This window comes from Sitophilus oryzae, unplaced genomic scaffold (genome assembly GCF_002938485.1).
Source record: "Sitophilus oryzae breed Bouriz unplaced genomic scaffold, Soryzae_2.0 scaffold_173_pilon_pilon, whole genome shotgun sequence".
Lineage (NCBI taxonomy): Eukaryota > Metazoa > Arthropoda > Insecta > Coleoptera > Curculionidae > Sitophilus > Sitophilus oryzae.
This window is the reverse complement of record NW_022146435.1, coordinates 958,353-979,942: the sequence shown is the minus strand read 5'-3', so window position 1 is coordinate 979,942 and position 21,590 is coordinate 958,353. Positions and strand designations below refer to the sequence as shown.

Genomic DNA, 21,590 nt, shown 5'->3' with positions numbered 1-21,590 from the left:
CAAGCAAACACTAGAAGAATGCATCTTTCTGAAAAAGTTAATAATAAAAAAATTCCACTTGTAAAGACAATACGGAGACATACTGTATAATAATATATTTTTTTAGAACAACGCGGCCAAAATACAAGAAAGCGGGACAATTATTAATATAATCACGTCCACAGTTCCCCAGAACGACGTGTATTTTTACCGCTCCTTTCTGGACATTTCCAACATGTCATATATGATGGTTGGATATTACACTTGCTCCTATGAAGATGAGGAATACAGCGATAGCGATCAGATATACTTATACGTAAATGGTAAGTTAAAACTGGTACTATAGTCTGTCCCAAGGACTGTATATATTCTAAAGGACTGTTCGATCCCGTCAAATCGCCGCAGTCGTAGTCGCCGTGGAATGCTACGTCACGCGCTGACCAGCGCTCCACAGTGCGGCGGATGGTTATTCTAGCGGGACAAAATCTCAAGAGCAATGTTTGGGACTTAAAATCTAAGAACTTAGCAAATGGTCTAATATATAGCAACTATATGGTTCAATTTATTTATTTATTAACAACTTAATTTATTAATAAATAAATACAAGATAATAAAACTATGATATTATTCGTACATGACACACAAAAACCGTATTGTAAACTATTGCCAAATACATAAAATTATGATATCAAAAAACTCTTTAGCAGTTTTTTTTTATTAATTTGTAATCTTGTGACACTATAATTTATTTTAAAAAAATATATTTTATTTTGAAAATAATAAATAAGATAGATATTTTAATTTTAATTTTAACACTCGGTAATTGTAAATTCATATATAGTAAGTATCTAAGACAGTTTTTTTAAACTCAGTGCTTTTTGATGGAGTTGTTTTGTTTTTATACTATCCGATTGAAATGAATCTTTTTGGGCATTCACCTGTTAAGCTTGAACTCCCTGTGACTGTGACTACCTGTGTTGGTAACTATTGGTAACCCAAAAGATCTACATCATTCAATATATCGATATTTGAAAAAAAAAGTGAAAGTTTGGTATCTGCAGAACAAAGGCACGAAGGATTTTAACAAATAATATACGTACAGTAGGAAAATACATACCTTTAGCAATCTTCAACATAATTTGGCTTTCTAATAAAATGTATAAGCACTTGTAAATATTTTGTTTCGTATGATCTCTGCCTTGCTGAGCAGAAAACGACCAAATTTGGTTGATAAAAATGTATCCAAATACAAAGAATATAAATGCATTTTTGTATCAATTGGAATGTCTACTATTTATACTTATTAGTACACATTTTTTGGCTTATTTCTAACCAAACGCTTTTGTCCCGCTAAATTTATCTTCCAACCAGTTATTCCAAGTTATTATTTTTTTCAATGTCATCAAAAACAAATTAAAAAATTAATTTGCATTTTACCACTGATTGATGCATTCTGCAATAATTACTTAATAACTAATATGTTCTGTTACTAGATCCCAATCATCTGTCGGTAGATGACAGTAACTATATAACACACTATGCTGTCCAGTATACAGAAACCGTAATTCCATGTAAACCCACAGCACCTGATGTCAGCGTGAATCTAACAAACGGCGACGTAAGTATTTAAAAGTATAAAACTTATTTTAAGTCGCTTAAATAACTTAAACATGTTTTGTACTGAAGCAATACGTGATAAATGAATATAACTGGATGAAATTGAACACGCTTTGTTAACAGAGTCAAAATAAATTGGATCCAAAATTTTGTTTTGAAAGACTAATCTGACTTAGACTTTGGTGCCAAATGTTAGAAATTAACTTATTAAACCTAACTTAATGCCATTACTCGCTAACGAGTATTTGACACGCATCAGAAGATGGTCACGCAAGGCGTTTTCTTTCATGCTTTCTTTCTTTCTGTGATTAGAATTTAGAATGAGTGGGAGGGGGGTTAATCACTGCGACCTTACAGATCCATTGTGTCCCCCCCCCCTTTCTTGAGTCATAACTCATCATACAGTCCCAAGGCTTTGACAAAAGCCAGTATCTGGGACGGTTTTATAGAGGGTAGTTCTCCATCTCCAATATCAGTCGTACCAAAATTCATGGCACGAATGGTTGTCGTCTCGGCGCACTCAGTGATGAGGTGTACTGGTGTTTCCCCATCTTCCCCACAGAATCTGCATTCGCCGTTTCTTCTTAGTTTCAATCTACTGAGGTGTTCATTGAGGAGACAGTGTCCTGTTAAAAACCCGTGACAATCCGAAGATTGTTCTTACTTAAACCCAGGAAGATCTGTGATTTTTCTTGATCATAAGCCCTCAGAAACTTCTTCGAGTGTCTTAGACCGTTGCAAGATTTCCATTCCAGGTTGCGGATGGAATCTTCCAAGTTCTTGAGTTCCGCCTTGAGTTGGTTACCACTTGGAAAGTTAGTGGAGTGTTCGCTCCTTTCCTAGCTAGATTATTTGCTTTTTCATTGCCTTCTATCCCTTGGTGAGCAGGCACCCAGAGTAGGAGGACTTTGTTTTCTTTGCCTAATTTATTCAGCTTCTCTATGCATTCTTTGACCAATTTCGAATTGATTGATACTGAGTTGATCGCTTTTGATCGCTGCTTGACTATCAGACAAGATGAATATTTCTTGTTTCCGATAGTTCCTATCTAAGATAAGTTGTACGCATCTTTCGGTTCGAGTATTTAGTTCTCGGCCCAAACACTCCGATCCCTGTTCCCGTATTGGTTTGGAAGCATCAGTATACCAAGTTATGGTATGGTCTTTTAACTGCTGGGCAAACTATCTCTTTCTTTCTGTGATGCTATCTCTCTACCGCAGTCGCTGACATTCAAAAATTTCATTGCTTTGTTGCCTCTTTATACATTTTTACGTTTACAATTCTTCTCCATTGCGTTCTATTGTGCACTGCTTTATCTTATTACCATAAAATCTGCTAGTCTTACTTTTATCTTTTAACATTCAATAAATAAATAAACGTGTTCAATTTCATCTTGTTTGTTAAAACTGAAACTAACTTTTCCTTTAGGTATAATTTTCAAATCAAATATTTTTTCAAATTGTGCTGAATAGGCTAATGCTCAATGCTACATTGAACAGAGTATGAATTATTGAAATGTGGAGTATCCAGTAAAAATTACTTTCTTTTCTAGTTTTTCTCGATAATTTTGGCAAGGTCAATCTATAGACGATACTTACTCAAAATTGACATAAAACTTGTCAAAAATTAACAATATTTATAGAAAGATTAAAAACAGGATAGAACACAAATCTATTTTCAAAAAAATATATTTTATGTTGAATTTTAAACTACACCATTTAAAAATCATTTTTACTCAATATAAAAATAAATTCCGACCTTCCTAAGGCCAACTGGTAGTACGCGCCATTAAAAAAAAGAATAGTACGGGCTAGTGATGGGCATTATGATTCTTTTTAGTGAATCGAATCACACGATTCAATTTCTCATATTTAATCGACTCCTACGATTCGTTCACTTGAACAAACCACATGCACAATTTACGTTTTATAAAAAGAAGGTCGTAACTGGCTCTACTGGTGATAATTTGGTAGGACAATTACTTAAGGGACCCAGAAAAAGAAATATACAGTTTTTTCATTTGTTTTTCAACACTTTATGACACTGGCGTCATTGGATTGATTATTATTTTACCAATAATATTAAATTATCAATCCAATTTATATATACTATTTATTAAAGATTTCTTAATACCAATTTAATATTTTTAGAGCCATATTTTAATTCCGATTTAATAATCATAATCAATAGTAATAAAATAGCGTCCAATTGGCTTGGAAATGAACATCGATGACATTCCCCATATAATTTTACATATAAAATGACAGCGATCTTCATTTTATAACCATCGCTGACGCCGTTTTTTTATCACATTGAGCAGAGGCCAACAATATTTATTTGGAGTTGAATAAAAACACGATTTCGTCTTTTAGTCCGACATTTAATAGTCGGTAATATTATTTTAACAAAAATATTAACGTGAAAATTAAATACCTTACAGATACTCCCGTACTAAGCACAGTATAAAAAGTTTTTTTTCTTGTAAATAACTTTCTAATCGTTTGAATCTTATGCCCATGATGTTTGTTTAGAGCTTTTGTTCAAGTCTAAATATTGGTGCCTCACTCTAAGCCTATATCACCATCGCGCCGTAGAAACGAACGATCGCATTTTCGCGATTCTTTTTTACGGCTCAGCGTTCAAATCTTATGGATCCGTGCCGGCCACGATTCAATTGAACGAACCGTATTGTAAGCAATGAATCAATTCTCACGAGCGACTCTTTGAACGCACGATCGCATTGTGATCCGATTCAATTCTCACTATTCTATTTTACGGCTCATCATTCAAATCTTATAGATCCATGCTGGCCACGATTCAATTGAACGAATCGTATTACAATCAATGAATCGAATCTTACGATTTATTTTTAATACTCGTTCAATTGAACGACTCGTTCAATCTTTGCCCACCTCTAGTACGGGCCAAGTAAATGACGTGTAGGGCTTGACCTCACCAAAATTATCATCGGTTGTCATTCTCTGCCATCTCTGACGCCGTTTTTTCCACCGTATTGATTAATATCTTCATATATTCAATACTGATGAAATAGAATAATTTTTACTGGATGCTTAAATGTTTCTGTCGGTTGATTTTAAAACTAACCTTCTGTACTTCACAGAAGCACCTAAAGAGCGGATCGTTTGATCCTCGAAGGGGTTTCGTTGTGAGTGACGTCGACGAAATGGAGATACTAATATGCTTGTTCTTTAGGGGGACTAAATCGGAGCGAAATGTCGTACTGCTCAGCATAGAGCGTAGGTTTTACTTTTTTTGATACAGAAATGGCGTAACTTGTTGAAGCAAACTACGTTTAACATTATTCTTCGATGACCCAAGTTACCATTTACCGTAAGATATCAGTAATAAAGACATTATTTTAGGCTTAGAAGTGACATTCAGTTTGAGCTGAATTATATCTATCAAAGCTCTTGGCAATTTCAGTTGTTTATGATTTATTTAAGGTCTTTGTTGAACATTAAAATGTAGAAAAAAAAACACTTTTCAAACAAAAGAAATTATTTTGGTAGAAACTTTTTTTTATAATTCTGATATCCAAATTACATTTTTTTTGAAAATAGCAGCATTGTTCTTAATAAAAGCGTTGATTGAAAGAATTAAGAAGATACGCAACCTAATGAGTGAATTCGTGGCAAGGCTGATTTGATTTCCTTTTATGTCTCAAGTGCTGTACGGTGGAGACACCAATCGTTCTGTAGCCAACGCATAAAACACTTATTTTCTCTAATTCGACCAGCGAAGGCATATCTAAGACGGTGTGGAACTGAAAGCGACAGTGTTGCCATATTAAAATGTGTAATATCTGTAATATGTTTGACGAAAATATTTTTGATGAAAAATCCGCGTTTATGTATTGAAATTTTATTCGTGTCAAACATAGAATAAACAACAAAAATAAAAATTCATTTATAGGTGCTAAATAATATGTCGTATGATCGAAAAAAGTCGTTTAGTTGGCTTATTGACATTTATCATTATATTTTACATATGAAATAACAGCGATCTTCATTTCCAAGCCAACTCTGACGCCGTTCTTTGTTCAATCATACCGTGCTAGCAACTTTTGAGTCGGTATTTGCATGTGTAAAAGAAAATCGCATTGGGATCTTATGAAGTCGGAGTGAGAGAAATGCGACGGTGTGCTGTTGCGGCGTTGCCGGTACGCGTTTCTCTCAAGTAAAGTAAAATCACGATCGCAAACTGCTTATTTTTAAAAGATTTTTAAAAATTCGAGATATTTTCGATAGATTTAGAGATTTCGAGATATTTTCGATGGATTTAGAGATATAGATTTTTGAATTCAGAGTTCTAATAGCGCGACCACTGTCGAACACCCACTCAATTCCACTTGTTTTTACCAAAAATACAAGTGTTTCTAACTTGCACTTAAAATTTTTCAAGCTATAGGGAAAATTACAACGACTCCTTAATAAAAATAAACAAAAATTACGACTCCTTAATAAAATAAACAAATAAAGTATCACGTGACGTAATTAAATCGTGAAGCTGAACGCATGATGTACACATTTTCCTAGAACTTTAAGTACTGACAGAGGTACTCATTGAGGCGACTGGTCGACTGCGACAAATCTGCTATATCCCCTTCCACGTCTCTGAGCAATGCGCAAAGTTTCTCGGTTTATTTCATTCGTTTGGCAACGTGTTTACTCTTCTCTCTTTGTTGAGTATATTATAAACGCATTGTACTCTTCTTACATATGGAAATCTCGATCCAAGACTAACCTTTGCCAGCCCTTAGTATAATATTATATTAAATTGTTTAATGATAGAAAACCTGTATTATTAACGTACTATTAACGTACATATTATCCTTATTATCCGTATTATTATCTTACTGTACCCAAAAATCCCCAAATCTACGGATTAATCGGCAGTTCTGGCAACACTGTCTCCGGAAATCACTCTCTCTGTAGACTGAAAGCAGAACTATGTTACAGTATTCTTTATCCGCTGCGGTGCAGACGACTATCAGCGCGCAGCGGCGCACAGCTAAACTAAATCTCGGACAGGCTGACGCAATCTACATCTCGGACATGTTTTGTGCCACGAAATCGCCCATAAGGTTGCGCATCTTTTTATTTCTTCAATCGACGATAAAAGTAATAATTGTCTTGTAGTGTGTTTTTGATGATCTAAAAAACTATTATACTCTATTCAGTTCTAAAAAGCGTAGTTGCTTCAACAACAAAAAGACAAATAAAACCAAATGAAAGGCAAGCAAAAAATATTACTTTGTGTCAAAATTTAAGTTGTTTTTGGAAACCTACAAGTGGGATATTTTTTCTTTTTAGAAATTAAGGTTTACTTTTGATTTTGTAGCAAATACAATATTGTAGCGTCCGTCATAACTTCAATGTTCTAAAAAGTCTAATGAATGAAAACATTACTAAATTAAAATTAATCATTTTAAGCGGATAAAGACATCCTATCGACCTAGAAATATATTCTGTTTAATTTAAGGTCTTCTGAATCTAAATAGGAAGCAGTTTTATGTATATTTTTGTGTCAAACTAAACATATTTAGTAGATAATGTTTTATTGTTACTTTTTCAAGAATCCGCGTTTTTTTTTTCAAGAATCACACTAAAATGTGTAATTTCTTATTTTATTTACAGCTACATTCCCTCTGTACTCTGTATTATCGACTTTCTTACAAAAAACATATACAAGGTGTCCAAGAAATAAGTGCAAGTATTTTAACTAGTAGTATAGTTCAACCCCAGAAAGACGCCTATGAGGTTTTTTTGCGAAAAAAACATTTTTGAAAATTCGGAATTTTGTGAAAAAAATTTTGGATTTTTTTAAATTTTTAATTAAAAAACATAATTTCTTGATAATATGGCAACATAGGTAGTAGGTTAAATTTACAAGAAATAAAATCCAGAAAAGATCCAGTGGTTCTCAAAATTTGAGCAAAAAATCATTTTTTCTGAAAATTTCAAAATAAAATAATTCTGTTATTTTGAACTTATTTGGAAAACGATAAAGAGAAAATATGTTTCTTTTATGGAGATCTACCACCCCTTAAAATACTTGCTCTAATTTCTGGGACACCCTGTATAACCCTCAACTGGCGATGACATGGTGAATTTTTATATCGCTTACGGCGTTCTGGGAAGGACCTAGGGTTGCCAAATGCCTCGCTTTAGGCGTGATTATCACGCTTTTCGACTTGCTGCCACGCGCCACGCCAAAATATCCCAATGCCCCACTTTTTAAATTCAAGGAGAAAAGGCGGTAAACTGTAAACAGACCGTGGGAGACCCTTAGAAAAGAAGGAGAGAGCGCAAGAAGTCCGTCAGAAAACGCCTAATAATTGTTTAACCGGACAACCGGCAACGCCGCGCACCGTCCTGTTTTCTATTGTTGTCGAGGAGGGAGAGTACAGCATGCACTAGTGTGTATGCGTCTCTTTAGGAGACTTAGCTAATAAAGGATAGAAATTCAGCCAGACTCTCGCGCGCTCTCTTCCAATCAAAAATACTACTTCTTTGACATTTTGTATTTTTGAGACTTGATGTTAATATATCTGTCATATAATTTACAAAGTGCTTTTTTTATTAGGCTCTTAACTAATAAAAAATAATTCCCCCATTTAACAAATTACTTAATTAATTAAATTTTCTACAACCTAACCCCCCTCACACACACACACAACTTAACCCCCTCGGTTGCCACGCTTTTCCCTATCGTCAATCTGGCAACCCTAGACCCCAATTTTTTATTCAGTTAAAAATAAAGTGTGAAGAGATTTTATAAAAAAATATTATTTTAACACTGTTTACTGTTTCCAATTATATTCTAACTTGTAAACTAACAATTTCATTCGTTTTAAATAAATTAATAAGAACGGACACAAAAATAAAGTAAAACGTATTTTCAGGAATTTTTGACAACAGAAATATAGCTTGGCTAAGAAACCCATTGAAATTAAAAACATAATATATATTTTATGATTTTCCCGTATTATTGTAAGTACAAACAACTGAAATGTGAAGCTAAAGTAATAAAAATAAATTATTTTCAACAAAACTGCAACCTTGGATTGTACATAACTTTTTCAAATACAGTTCATGCTAACATAGGATCTGAAGTTGTCGCACCTGGATCATGCACATTTGATTTATGAGGTTTTTTGGTTTTTGTCGTTTCTCCGTTGACAAGTACCACATCTCTTTCGTTTCTGGTATTGATTATTCAATTTTCTCTCTTCTACAAATAAGAGATTCAGAAACGGAGGTATGGTTACTCTTCGGAGAAAAAACAATATCCCCGATGATCTTCATATCATTTAAGTCTTTTTAAGTTCATCAAACCACTCAATTAATGTTTCCTCAAAATTAGCCTCCCCGTGACGCATAATTTTTGGACTACCCACCATCCTAATAATGAAACATTCTTAGCGTGGTGCCCCAATGAAACTTTACCCCCCGGTGGTAGGAACAATACTTGATAAAAATAAGTGCACCTTTAACACTTGCATATGGGTACTCTAACTTAGAAGTAAATAGCGCGGCCTAAATGTTAAACGTAAAATTTTTACAGAAGTTTAAATAGTGCTTGGGGTCCGCTAGACCCCACTACGGCAGCTGAAGGATAATATGCAGGGTGAGTTTTCTCGGAAACTACTGGAGATAGAGAGTCGGTTAAATGGGGAAAAAATTGCAGTTTTTTGGGTCATAAATATACGCCTTTCGGATTTTTCAAAAAGTTCATGGCTTACTAAATATTTCGAAAAAAAACAAATTTTGGCAATTTTAAAACTTTTCCCTAATTCCATTATAATTACATATTATAACATTTATTTTAGACAAAAAGTTTTTCAGATAAAAGTTGTAGATACTCACATACCTAATGAGTTTGTGTTTTCTGATTTTTTCTAAAACCTGTCATTTTTGATATATGACACAAACATATGTTTTTTAATAAAAACCATAGTTGACCATGACTTCATAAAAATCGCCATATTTTAAGCTTTTCAGAAATATAAGGTATAATATGTTTATTTCGAAAAATTACTGAGTGATAGCCAATTTTATCTTTCGTGACTAATTTCTCTTAGTTGGTATGGTATTCTTATTCTGTTATGATTTATTACTTATAAAAAGACAGAATATATTATTAAACGGTTCTTTACAATTTATATTATGCAAACTAAAACTTAAAAAAAAATATCACTACCCCATACACTCCCGTACCGCCTCTTCGTGTGCCTCTCTTAATTCATCGAGGAGGCCCATGCAATTGTCCACCTCTTCCGATTCCTGAGTTTTCATACTTATGATATAAATAATTTTTAACATTTCTTTCACTGGGTGGGGGGGGGAGGGGGTTGGGGGCAATGCGCCACTATCTAATTTAACTTTTCTAACATGTCTTAAAAACCGTTCTCTAAAAAACGTAAGTAACGATCTCCGGTCAACGTATCCTCGAAAATGTATGGCCAAGAAAAGTTGAACCAATAATCGTACATGCTTTTCTTCATTTAAAAAATTCATATTTACAATTTTTGTTTATTTTAATTTACAAAGTTTGGATGTGATAGTTTTGCATTTCTGAAGGCAACGTCGATTGAACTTGTTTCCATGGCTAACTAAGTGAAATTGTTTTAAAATGATAAGAATTGACTATAACTCAGTAATTTTTATAAAAAAAAACATATTATAGCTTATATCGCAGAAAAGCTTAAAAAATGGCGCGTTTTATGATGTCATGGCCAACTATGGTTTCTATTTAAAAAAACTTATGTTTGTGTCATATATCAAAAGTGGCAGGCTTTAGAAAAAAACGGAGGACGCAATCTCATTGAGGATCTGATTATCTACAACTTTTATCTGAAAACTTTTTGTCTAAAATAGATTATAATGGAATTAAAATTGCCAAAATTTGTTTTTTTTTCAAATATCTAGTAAGCCATGAACTTTTTCAAAAATCTGAAAGGCGCATATTTTTATGACCTCACCAAACTGCAATTCTTTCCCCATTTAACCTACTCTCTATCTCCAGTAGTTTCCGAGATACCCATAGAGAACATCGTAGAAAACTCACCCTGTATACCGAAAATATATACAGTGCGTTTTTTTTAACGCGGAACATTACGTGATAATAAATTTCAAGGCTTAAATATCAATCTAAATTTTCATTTACCTACATAATATTTCGTAGGCATTCCGCAACTTGAAACCGATTGATTACACGATATCGTACCATCACGGTATAGAATTCTATGCGAAAACAGAAATGTACCTAAATAAGTACTGCGAATTTAAGAAAGACAACGTTACAAAGAGGACAAAAGTTCGCCTCACTATAGAAGGTCGGGATATTGAACTATTTTTATTAAATCAGCAATTACAAACTGCAGTACTAATTCCGAATCGCTAAAGCTTTAATTTAAAGCCTTGGATGATTGCAGCTTTTACTATATCATTGCTTATGCTAAAATAATCACTGGAATCCATGTTGTCTATATTACTTTGAAAGTATATGATCGAATAAAAAACGAACAATAAATAATAATAATAATTTAAGGAAGGGAGATTTTCACAAATCTAAGATTTGTGAAAATTGAGAATTTATTGACATTTCTAAAGTGAGAATACTGAAAGGAATATTGATTCTGATATTTACGATTCTGATTCATCATTAAGTTACTCAGCGAAGTAGCAGATCATTTTATTATCTTATTCTTAGCTAAATGTTTATTCTGTGGTTTTAAATTTTAATCATATGTTTTATTTTATCTATAGCTATAATTTCTGTACCAAATTATAAGCTGTCGACATTGTCGATATTGACGACGTCACTTAGGAAGTCGATACCATAGTTGACCCATCAACAATTCAGTTGTCTACGTTGCCCATCCCTGATAGAAAATCAATAACATTAATTTTCTGTTAACAATTGATCTGTCTATACGTATTATTCACGTTTAACAGATTTTTAGTCATAATATGAAAGAACCAGTCATCTAACTTAAATGAATCATTATTTTTTAGAATTGTTATAAGAGATATAATTATCTTAATTGAATTTCTCATTAGTCTTTTCTCTTGTAGATATTTAAAACAGACGTGTTAAACCAGCTAAATGCACAATAGGCTCTAAAATGTCTCTAAGATATGAGGCACCTGTCATTGTGCCATCAATAAAAACAAGAAAAGTTCGAGCTCCGTGCATTACACCTGCCCATACCATAATGCTTCCTCCTTGAAACGGGACACGAATTGAGCTGCATCTATGCGTGCTCGTTTTCCAGATGCTCTCCAGACCAAAATTTGTCGCGAGTCTGACACTAGGCCTCTTCTTGTTTCATCACTAAACATGACGAAATTCTAATTAGGTTCATTTGCTTTCATCTCCTCAGATCATTGTAGTCGCGTAATTTTGTGCTGTAAATTAAGCTGCGTAATCCTCTGCCATGAAGTCTTCTTGCTATGGTCTTTCTTGAAACATTTACTCCTTCAAAGCGAGCTAACTCATTTTTAATAGCAGTACTAGAAAGCAGGGGATTGCGTCGTGCAACTGGGGATATTTGACGGTCTTGCACAGCAGTAGTAACTCTCTTTCTACCTCTTCCAGGCCGGTCTGTAATCTCGTTTGTCTACCTCAATTTTTTTTAATATTCGCGAAACATCGCTTTGGTTAACTCCTACAATTTCGGCTATTGTAACTTGCCGGTAGCCCTGTTGTTACTATTCTGACTCTATTAAACTGTGAAATAATGTTTATAGGCATTTTAAGACCAAAACAATGGTCAAATTTCTTCTGAAACCCAAGGAATGTTATGTAATAATTCGAATGTCATATAATAATGGCGGTAGTCGTATGAATCTAAATGTGCAAGAATTTGTAATAATATTGGGTCTGAACGATAAACATTGTTTACCATATCCATTTTAACAAAATAATGTTTATTACAGATTATCAAAGCTATGTATAAAAAAGATTCTTTAAATTCCTTTCCTTATATTTTTAAACGATATATGCAATAATTTTGGCCATGTGTGTATATGTTACGGTTAAGGTCCGATGTCCGGTTAATGTCGACATTACCCGGTTAATCTCGAGAATAACACACAACAAAACAACCAAAAACATAACCTAACCCAAACATTAACCTGTTAATGTCGACATTAACCGGATATCGAACTTTAACCGTAACATATATACCAAAAACATATACAGTGCGTTTTTTTAACGCGGAACATTACACGATAATAGATTTCATGGCTTAAATATCAATCGAAATTTTCATTTACCTACATAATATTTCGTAGGCATTCCGCAACTTGAAACCGATTGATTATACGATATCGTACCATCACGGTATAGAATTCTATGCGAAAACCGAAATGTACCTAAATAAGTACTGCGAATTTAAGAAAGACAACGTTACAAAGAGGACAAAAGTTCGCCTCACTATAGAAGGTCGGGATATTGAACTATTTTTATTTAATCAGCAATCACAAACTGCAGTACTAATTCCGAATCGCTAAAGCTTTAATTTGAAGCCTTGGATGATTGCAGCTTTTTACTATATCATTGCTTATGCTAAAATAATCACTGGAATCCATGTTGTCTATAATACTTTGAAAGTATATGATCGAATAAAAAACGAACAATAAATAATAATAATAATTTAAGGAAAGGAGATTTTCACAAATCTAAGATTTGTGAAAATTGAGAATTTATTGACATTTCTAAAGTGAGAATACTGAAAGGAATATAGATTCTGATATTTACGATTCTGATTCATCATCAGGTTACTCAGCGAAGTAGCAGATCATTTTATTATCTTATTCTTAGCTAAATGTTTATTCTGTGGTTTTAAATTTTAATCATATGTTTTATTTTATCTATAGCTATAATTTCTGTACCAAATTATAAGCTGTCGACATTGTCGATATTGACGACGTCACTTAGGAAGTCGATACCATAGTAGACCCATCAACAATTCAGTTGTCAACGTTGCCCAACTCTGATAGAAAATCAATAACATTAATTTTCTGTTAACAATTGATCTGTCTATACGTATTATTCACGTTTAGCAGATTTTTTTAGTCATAATATGAAAGAACCAGTCATCTAACTTAAATGAATCATTATTTTTAGAATTGTTTTAAGAGATATAATTATCTTAATTGAATTTTCATTAGTCTTTTGCTTGTAGATATTTAAAACAGACGTGTTAAAACAACTAAATACATTAGTTATTTTAAAAACTATTTTGTCATACATATCGTGGAATTTGTGTAGATATATACACAGTGGAAAATAGTGACAAGCGGAGCATTCAAAAAATACGTCATCATTTTGCAGAAAAAGAAAACATAGATTTGTTTCTGGGGTCAAAATATACGACCACTTAAAATATTTGCACTTATTTAAGACTCACCCTGTGTAAAGAACTCATTTAGTACTTTTCGTATCTAACTCTTGATACTATTAGTATAATTAAAGCAGTATATTTTTATAATAATTAAAAAATTCCATAATAAATATTGTACGAAAATAATATGTACTAAAAAGAAATAATTTACAATGAATAAAATAGTGTATAAGGGTGTTCCTTAATGATAGCTAATATAGAGGGTGTTTCAAAACAAATGCGAAAAACTTCAGGGGGTGATTCCTTGTTCAAAATAAAGGGTAGTTTGCTTCATAAACGTTGGGTCAAAAGTCAACCATTAGGGAGATATCGCGGTACAAAGATGGCGGAAAATAATGTTTAAATTTTTTATCTTTGAAAACGAAAGAGATAGACTAATGAAATTTTAGCAGGCATTACTGTTATGAAAACACACTTTCTGGTAATTTCTCACTTTTAAAATGAGTAGAAGTGGTTGAAATAAACTACCCCTATTATACTTGTTAACGAAATTTAAGAAAATCTTATCAAACACATGCAAAAAATTAATTTGGATAGTTTAGTTTGTTTAGAAACTTTTTTATCTCTTGTGTTTTTTTGATAAAACTCACCGATTTGAAATTAAAAAATAAAATGTAAAGCATTACCCCATGTCAGGACAAAAAACATTTTTATTTTTTAATATGTACTTTTTTTATTATTTTGTACTTTCATGAATTAAAAAACAGAATTAAAAATTGTTTGGTAAATGATTTTTAAGAGGTTATCGTTCAGAAGAAAATGTAACGATATTATTACGAAATATAACTGTTTGACAGCAGCCTACTAGATTCTTTATCCAAAAATGTTTTTTGTCCTGACATGATTGTAATGCTTTACATTTTATTTTTTAATTTCAAATCGGTGAGTTTTACCAAAAAAACACAAGAAATAAAAAAGTGTCTAAACAAACTGAACTATCCAATTTTTTTTTTTTTGCATGTATATGATAAGATTTTTCTTTAAATTTCGTTAACAAGAATGATAAGGGTAATTTATTTCAACCCCTTCCACTCATTTTAAAAAAGTGAAAAAATTACCAGAAAGTATGTTTTCATAACAGTAATGCTTCCATAAAATTTCATTAGTCTTTATTTTGAACAAGGAATCAGCCCCTGAAGTTTTTCGCATTTGTTTTGAAACACCCTGTATATGGGGGTAATACTCGTACTACGGTATTTTAAGAAAAAAACTTCATGTAAATATAGGTCCTAAACATCGTAACTTTTGATATACAGGGTGGCGCCTCTCATACTCCGCGAGAACTCCAAGGAGAACGACAGTTTATATCGAAATGAAATTTTGGCAGCATAAATATGTAGATTAACCGAAAGAATTTTATAAAAATATATAGAATTATACAGGGTCTCCCCAAAAAAGTTACACATCAAAGTTTTGTTTTTTCTAATGGAACACTCTATATATATTAATTGATTTTTGGATTCTAGGAACAAATAAAGGTGAATTTTATTAAAGAAGCATATACCTAAAATCTAAGAATTTTGTCATATTTCACATTTTGTGAAAATGAAGAATAAATTTTAAATTTCAATAACACCTACCTAAATTTTAATTTACCCTGTATAGGCTGATATTTAATTACAATAACCATTGTTTGTTAAACCGAATTAAAATTTGCCCCTAAAAGTTATACAGGGTGAGACAAAATTAATCTTGAACATTGGTCACCTTTAAAAGCAATTTACTCTTTTATTTTAAATGGACCAACCAGTATATTAATCCGGTGTTCAATGGGGATAAAACAATAATATTTTAAAGATATATGAATTCCCTATTGAACACCGGAATAATATACTGGGTGTTCCATTTAAAATAAAAGAGTAACTTGTTTTTAAAGGTGACCAATTTTCAATATTAACTTTGTCTCACCCTGTATAAGTTTTTGGCTCAAGTTTTAATTTAATCTAAAGTGAAATTGTTATTTTAGGCTATACCGAGTAAATTCCTATTTCGGCAGCTTTTAGTGAAATTTTAAAATTGTTCTTTATTTTTAGAAAATGTTAAATATGTCAAAAACCTTTCATTTTCGTTATATACTTCTCTAATAAAACTCACCTTTATTTTTCTCCTAGAGTCCCAATATCAATTAATATATAGGGTGTTCCATTACAAAAAAAAACACAACTTTGATATAACTTTTTTTTGGGGACACCCTGTAGAAGTTTCTATATTTTTAAAAAATGCTCTGTATTAACCTCTATGTGCCACAAAATTTCATTTCAATAGAAACGGTTGTTCTCCTTGAGTCGTATGAGAGGCGCCACCCTGTATACCTACATACAACGACCCAAGGTTTCACTTGCCAAAAAATTTAATTTTTGCAGCTTTTTGTACTTAAAAAGGGGATTGATTCTAACCCGAGCACTACTTGCCTTTATTTGTATTTGTTTGTTTTTCCATGTTAATTTGTAATTATTATTTCCAGGTCGAAACCGTGTATAACCCAAAAATTGGATTTTCTTTTTACGTTCACGATATACGTTTAGAGGATACTTATACTTGTACTTTTAAAAAAGGCGATAATGAACATGAAATTTTGGTATTTGTGATAGTGAGTCGTAAGTAACGACGTACCAGTATACGGTGGTGGACGATTATCTTTGCTTTCCTTTGCTCGTCGCCAACTACTTTCTTGGTTCTCCATACCGAGTGGTCATCTACAACATTACTTTTAACGATAGCAACATGATATCTAAATTATTTTGTTTTTAGTGCACCGATTTTTTTAAATATTCAAACAAAATTTAATTAGTCAACAGCACAAAATACCGGGTGATGCATCGTCCCTGGAAACATAGGGAATAACATACAAATTTTGAACTGTCTTGAATGATATTGGCTCCCCTGTTGTTTTTAAAAGGTCTGCGTATGGCTGAATACACCTGCCAAATTTGAACAATTTTAGGCTAGCCGATTTTAAGTAATTTAAGAAAAATCGCATCTAGGGGAAAGCCTCCTAAGTTGGACCGCATCCTAAATTGAACCACCACTTTTATTTTTATATTAACGGAATAAAGCGGCCTCTGTTGACCGATATTTGTAGCTTACATCTTATTTAGCACCAGTAAGGAGGCGCCCGTTAGTAGTTTTCTTATTAACCACAGAGTCCTTTCATGTTTTTGCTCCGGTTGATGTAATATTGTTATAAATTTCGCTAAGGCATAATATTACACTGGTAAGTTTATATTCCATTTTTAATGGACATACAGTTTAAGCAGGCTATTAGCTATTGTTTAGTCATATAATTTAACTGATAATTGTAACAACACCTTTTTGAAGTTATAAATATTATTCAAGGTGGCGCAAACAGATCGTGGCTATCTTGATCGGTTTCGAAGCTACAGGGGGCTTCTTAAATTTTGTACTTTTTGAAGATGCTCGATAGTTTATTATTTCAGTAACCACGGAAAAATGAATTATACATTCTAAGGGTACGAACATAGTGGAGGCAGGTTTCTGCTTTCCGGCAACCAGCGCCGTCTCTGGGGACCTATTCTTGACCACATATCGCTCACATCTCACACAATACACGGCATATACGCAAAGTTACGCATCACGTGTATTGTTATATGGCTTTTTCGGAGATGCGAGCAGGGTTCGGAAGTAGTTAATTAAGAGGAAATTTACCTGATTAACTAACCTAACCATATCCAAACGCCGCTCCCGCACATAGGGGTATTTGGTCTATAAACCTGGCCAAAAGTGAAATATTTTTATTTTCATTTTTTATCTTAACTGAATACAAATCTATAAATACTAAATGTAAGCGCGTTTATTAGTTTTTTTTTAAGTTGTTAGTTGACTATCAAATAAATAATATATTTCAATTATAAGTATGAATTATCTTGAGTGTATTCTGAATATTTCTAAGATTATAAAATAGTGGAAATGTTTGTAGTGCTTTTTTGCAAATTGTTTATAATAACTGTCATCATGGATACAGAGCCAGCTGGCAAGTCTTGTTTTATGCCATATTTTTATTTTGAAACGTTCCCTTCTATTCTATTTCTTTATAATGTTTTATATTTAAAAAATCAGAGGTATTTTTATAAGGTGTAAGACTATTCGGCAATATTCCGCATGGAAATTAGTATCCGTTCAATGCTTAAAGTCTCCAGCTTTGGAATATGTACAAAAATCTTGCCAATATTTGCCACTGCCAAAAAAAAACATTGATTTAAATAGATTCTTAAAGGAAATAGTATTTACCCTATAACACCCATCCTCGCTCAAATATCGTCTATAATATACAAATTACTTTCTTGTTCTAGCCATGTTCTAGCATCCTCATCCAATTGCTTGGTTTTGCACAGAATGGCCCTATTTGATCGGTGGAAAGGGTTTCAGAGTAGAGGAAAAAATATTGTGTAGGAAAAACAAAATGGGGTTCCATATTAGCAACCTCTCCTCTAATTAATAATTAATATTACTAGCAAAAAAGCAAAAAAATCATAAAACATAATTTTGGCCAACTTTTAATTCTTAATACCCTCTGTGCCGCCGTCGGCGTCCAAAAGCAGAAATAAATAAATTTTCGTTCCGGTAAAAGCGAGAACGCCGATGAACGCTGGTTGACGGTGCCTGCCTGCTTTCACTGTGAACTAGCCGATTTGATAACACGCTTTAATTTTTCAAGGTTATAAGCACGAGGCGGCGCGGCGCGGCGCTACGATGTATCCATATACAGGGTGTCCCAGAAATAAGTGCAAGTATTTTAACTTAACCGGTAGCAAACCGGTAGTATAGTTCAACCCCAAAAACAGGCCTATGAGGTTTTTGTCTGAACAATTTTTTTTTGAAAATTCGGAATTTTTTGAAAATTTTTTTGGTTTTTTTTTTAGTTTTTATTAAAAAAAAATAATTTCTTGATAATATGGCAACATAGGTAGTAGATTAAAGTTACAAGAAAGAAAATCCAGAAAAGATCCAGTGGTTCTCAAAATTTTAGCAAAAAATCATTTTTTGAAATTTTTAAATAAAATAACTCCGTTATTTTGGACTTATTTGAAAAACGATACAGAGAAAATATGTTTCTTTTTATCGAGATCTACCACCCTTTAAAATACTTGCACTTATTTCTGGGATACCCTGTTTATAACAATACACGTGATGCGTATACGCAAAGTTGCGAACGATGTCAAGAATAGGTGCCCAGATTGGCGCTGACTACCAGTAAGCGGCAAACCTGCTTGCACTGTGTTCGCACACTAAAGGCACTTTTCTGTGTAGAATGCAGTGGCATAGTCAGACTTTTTTCGAAAAAAATATTTTTTGAGATATTAACTAGTAGTGGGAACTATCGAATGAATACTATCGAAACATTCGATAGTTGCAGTTCATTCGAATAATTCGATAGCTAGTAAGAAAACATTCGTTGAAAACTATTCGAATAAAAATTATCGAATAGATGCGTCATCTGCCTTCAAATATTGTATTCTAGTAATTCGGCAGCAAGAACCATTCGTTTATAAAATTCATTCATTTATGAAATTTATTTATTCGTCAGGATCGATTATAATAAAATATTAACTGGATTTTAGTTGTCGCCCGGCGACGTAGGTTTCTTTCCGAGAAACCCGACAGCGGTCGGTGGCAATGCTATGAAAGAAGCCGGCATCTTTGATTTGATTTTTTGCGGAGTCATATAAAGATAAGGACACATTATTTTTTTTATTGAGGTGCTAGTATTTACACAAAAAATACATTATGAAGGGCGCTGTTGCCATATATTGGTATTAGTTGATATTAGCAAAGAATATTGTTTGGCTTTAGTTAGTTAGGAATAGTATTTCTATATATTTTGCATTTTTTATTAATATTCTGTTGTTACACTGCAATAATACTTGTTATTTTGGGTGTAGGAAAATTATTTTTAATGTTTTTAAGCAAAGACTGGTTTAATAAAAATAATAATAACAGTAATAATTTGTTATACCTATTAACAACAAAATTTAAAATAATTTAATATAAATATTTTTTTTACGTAGTAGCAAAATATAAACAACAAATTAGATGTCAAAATTATTTATATTAGATCCTATTTAAAAATAATATAGTCTTTAAATTTTTTGGCAACGTTGGTTTATTAAATAATAATAATCACAAAACTAATTTGTTATATTAACAACAAACTTTAACATCATGAAATATAAACATTTATTAATTTTCTAAGGATGCAGTGTAATGGAAGGAAAATATAAATAAAAAATTAGAAATCAAAATTATTTATATTAGGTACTTTATATTACTATTTAAAAATAATATTTACTGTTACTGGCATTTACTTTAAAAAAAAATAAATGAAATATTTCTTCGCAAAAACTACATGTAAGAGAATTAGCATAAACGAAATACAAACATCGTTAACTTTTTTCTTTAAATTGGCACGTGTAAAACTTTCAATTTAATTTTCTCACCCCATAGTTTGAGTTCGATAACCATTTACTTAACCACATTACTTAAATATGATTATTAAGTTCAACTAATTCATATTATTAAAACATCTAAAATACAAATATGTAATTTTAAAATTAATTCCAAGTTCATCTCATCTCTCTTAAAAATTGCTACTTCTCAAAATTTCCCATAAAAAAATAGACCATATACCATATAAAATAAAATAATTGAAAGATCGGGCTACGGAAAATCACACAAATTTTCGGAAACATTTTGACACCTGCACACGCACACAATCGTCAATTAAAAAAAACGACTATTTTAGTATTTTAAATATTTTAATAAACGCAAAAATAGCACAGTATTTATAAGGCGAAGTTATAAAAATTTGGAAGAACTAATAATGCACTGACGCACACAAAAATCAAACGAATACTAAATTTCATTTATCAAAAGCATTCAATAGTCGTGGCTCAACGATAACCATTTAGCCGCACGGCGAGGTTGTCACATATGCTTTAGTATACAAATGAATGAATGATTTTATTCGAATAAAACCATTCGATAGTTGAAATCATTCATTCAGTAACCATTCGATAGTCTAATTCATTCGATAGTTCCCATCGCTAATATTAACCATACTTATGTTTTTTTAAATAGAACCCCCTGTATATTTTTAAATTTTCTTATTCAGCTTGAAATGGACTTCTTGAAAATATATAACACTCTATATTTATTTTCACTATTAACCTCAACATTTCAAATTTTTCTTAAAATATTCACAGTGGGAACTATCGAATGAATACAATCGAAACATTCGATAGTTGCAATTCATTCGAATAATTCGATAGTTAGTAAGAAAACATTCGTTGAAAACTATTCGAATAAAAATTATCGAATAGATCCGTCATCTGCCTTGAAATATTGTATTCTAGTAATTCGGCAGCAAAAACCATTCATTTATAAAATTCATTCATTTATGAAATTCACTCATTCGTCAGGATCGATTATAATAAAATATTAACTGAATTTTAGTTGTTTCTTTCCGAGAAACCCGACAGCGGTCGGTGGCAATGCTATGAAAGAAGCCGGCATCTTTGATTTTTGCGGAGTCAGATATAGATAA

At 32.2% G+C, this 21,590-nt stretch overlaps 1 protein-coding gene across 4 annotated transcripts in view; it reads left to right on the top strand.

Moving 5' to 3' along the window:
* The window catches only part of LOC115881768 (vascular endothelial growth factor receptor 1), a 104,305-nt gene that overhangs the window by 41,007 nt on the left and 41,708 nt on the right, over nt 1-21,590 (top strand). For 2 of the 4 annotated variants that reach the window (XM_030899401.1, XM_030899399.1), the window contains exons 3-5: nt 107-302; nt 1,473-1,597; nt 4,718-4,853. In XM_030899401.1, the coding sequence (XP_030755261.1) occupies nt 107-302; nt 1,473-1,597; nt 4,718-4,853 (457 nt within the window). Of the gene's footprint in view, nt 1-106; nt 303-1,472; nt 1,598-4,717; nt 4,854-12,925; nt 13,069-16,493; nt 16,627-21,590 lie in introns of those variants that run through there. The other 2 variants (XM_030899400.1, XM_030899403.1) reach the window with 2 other exon arrangements.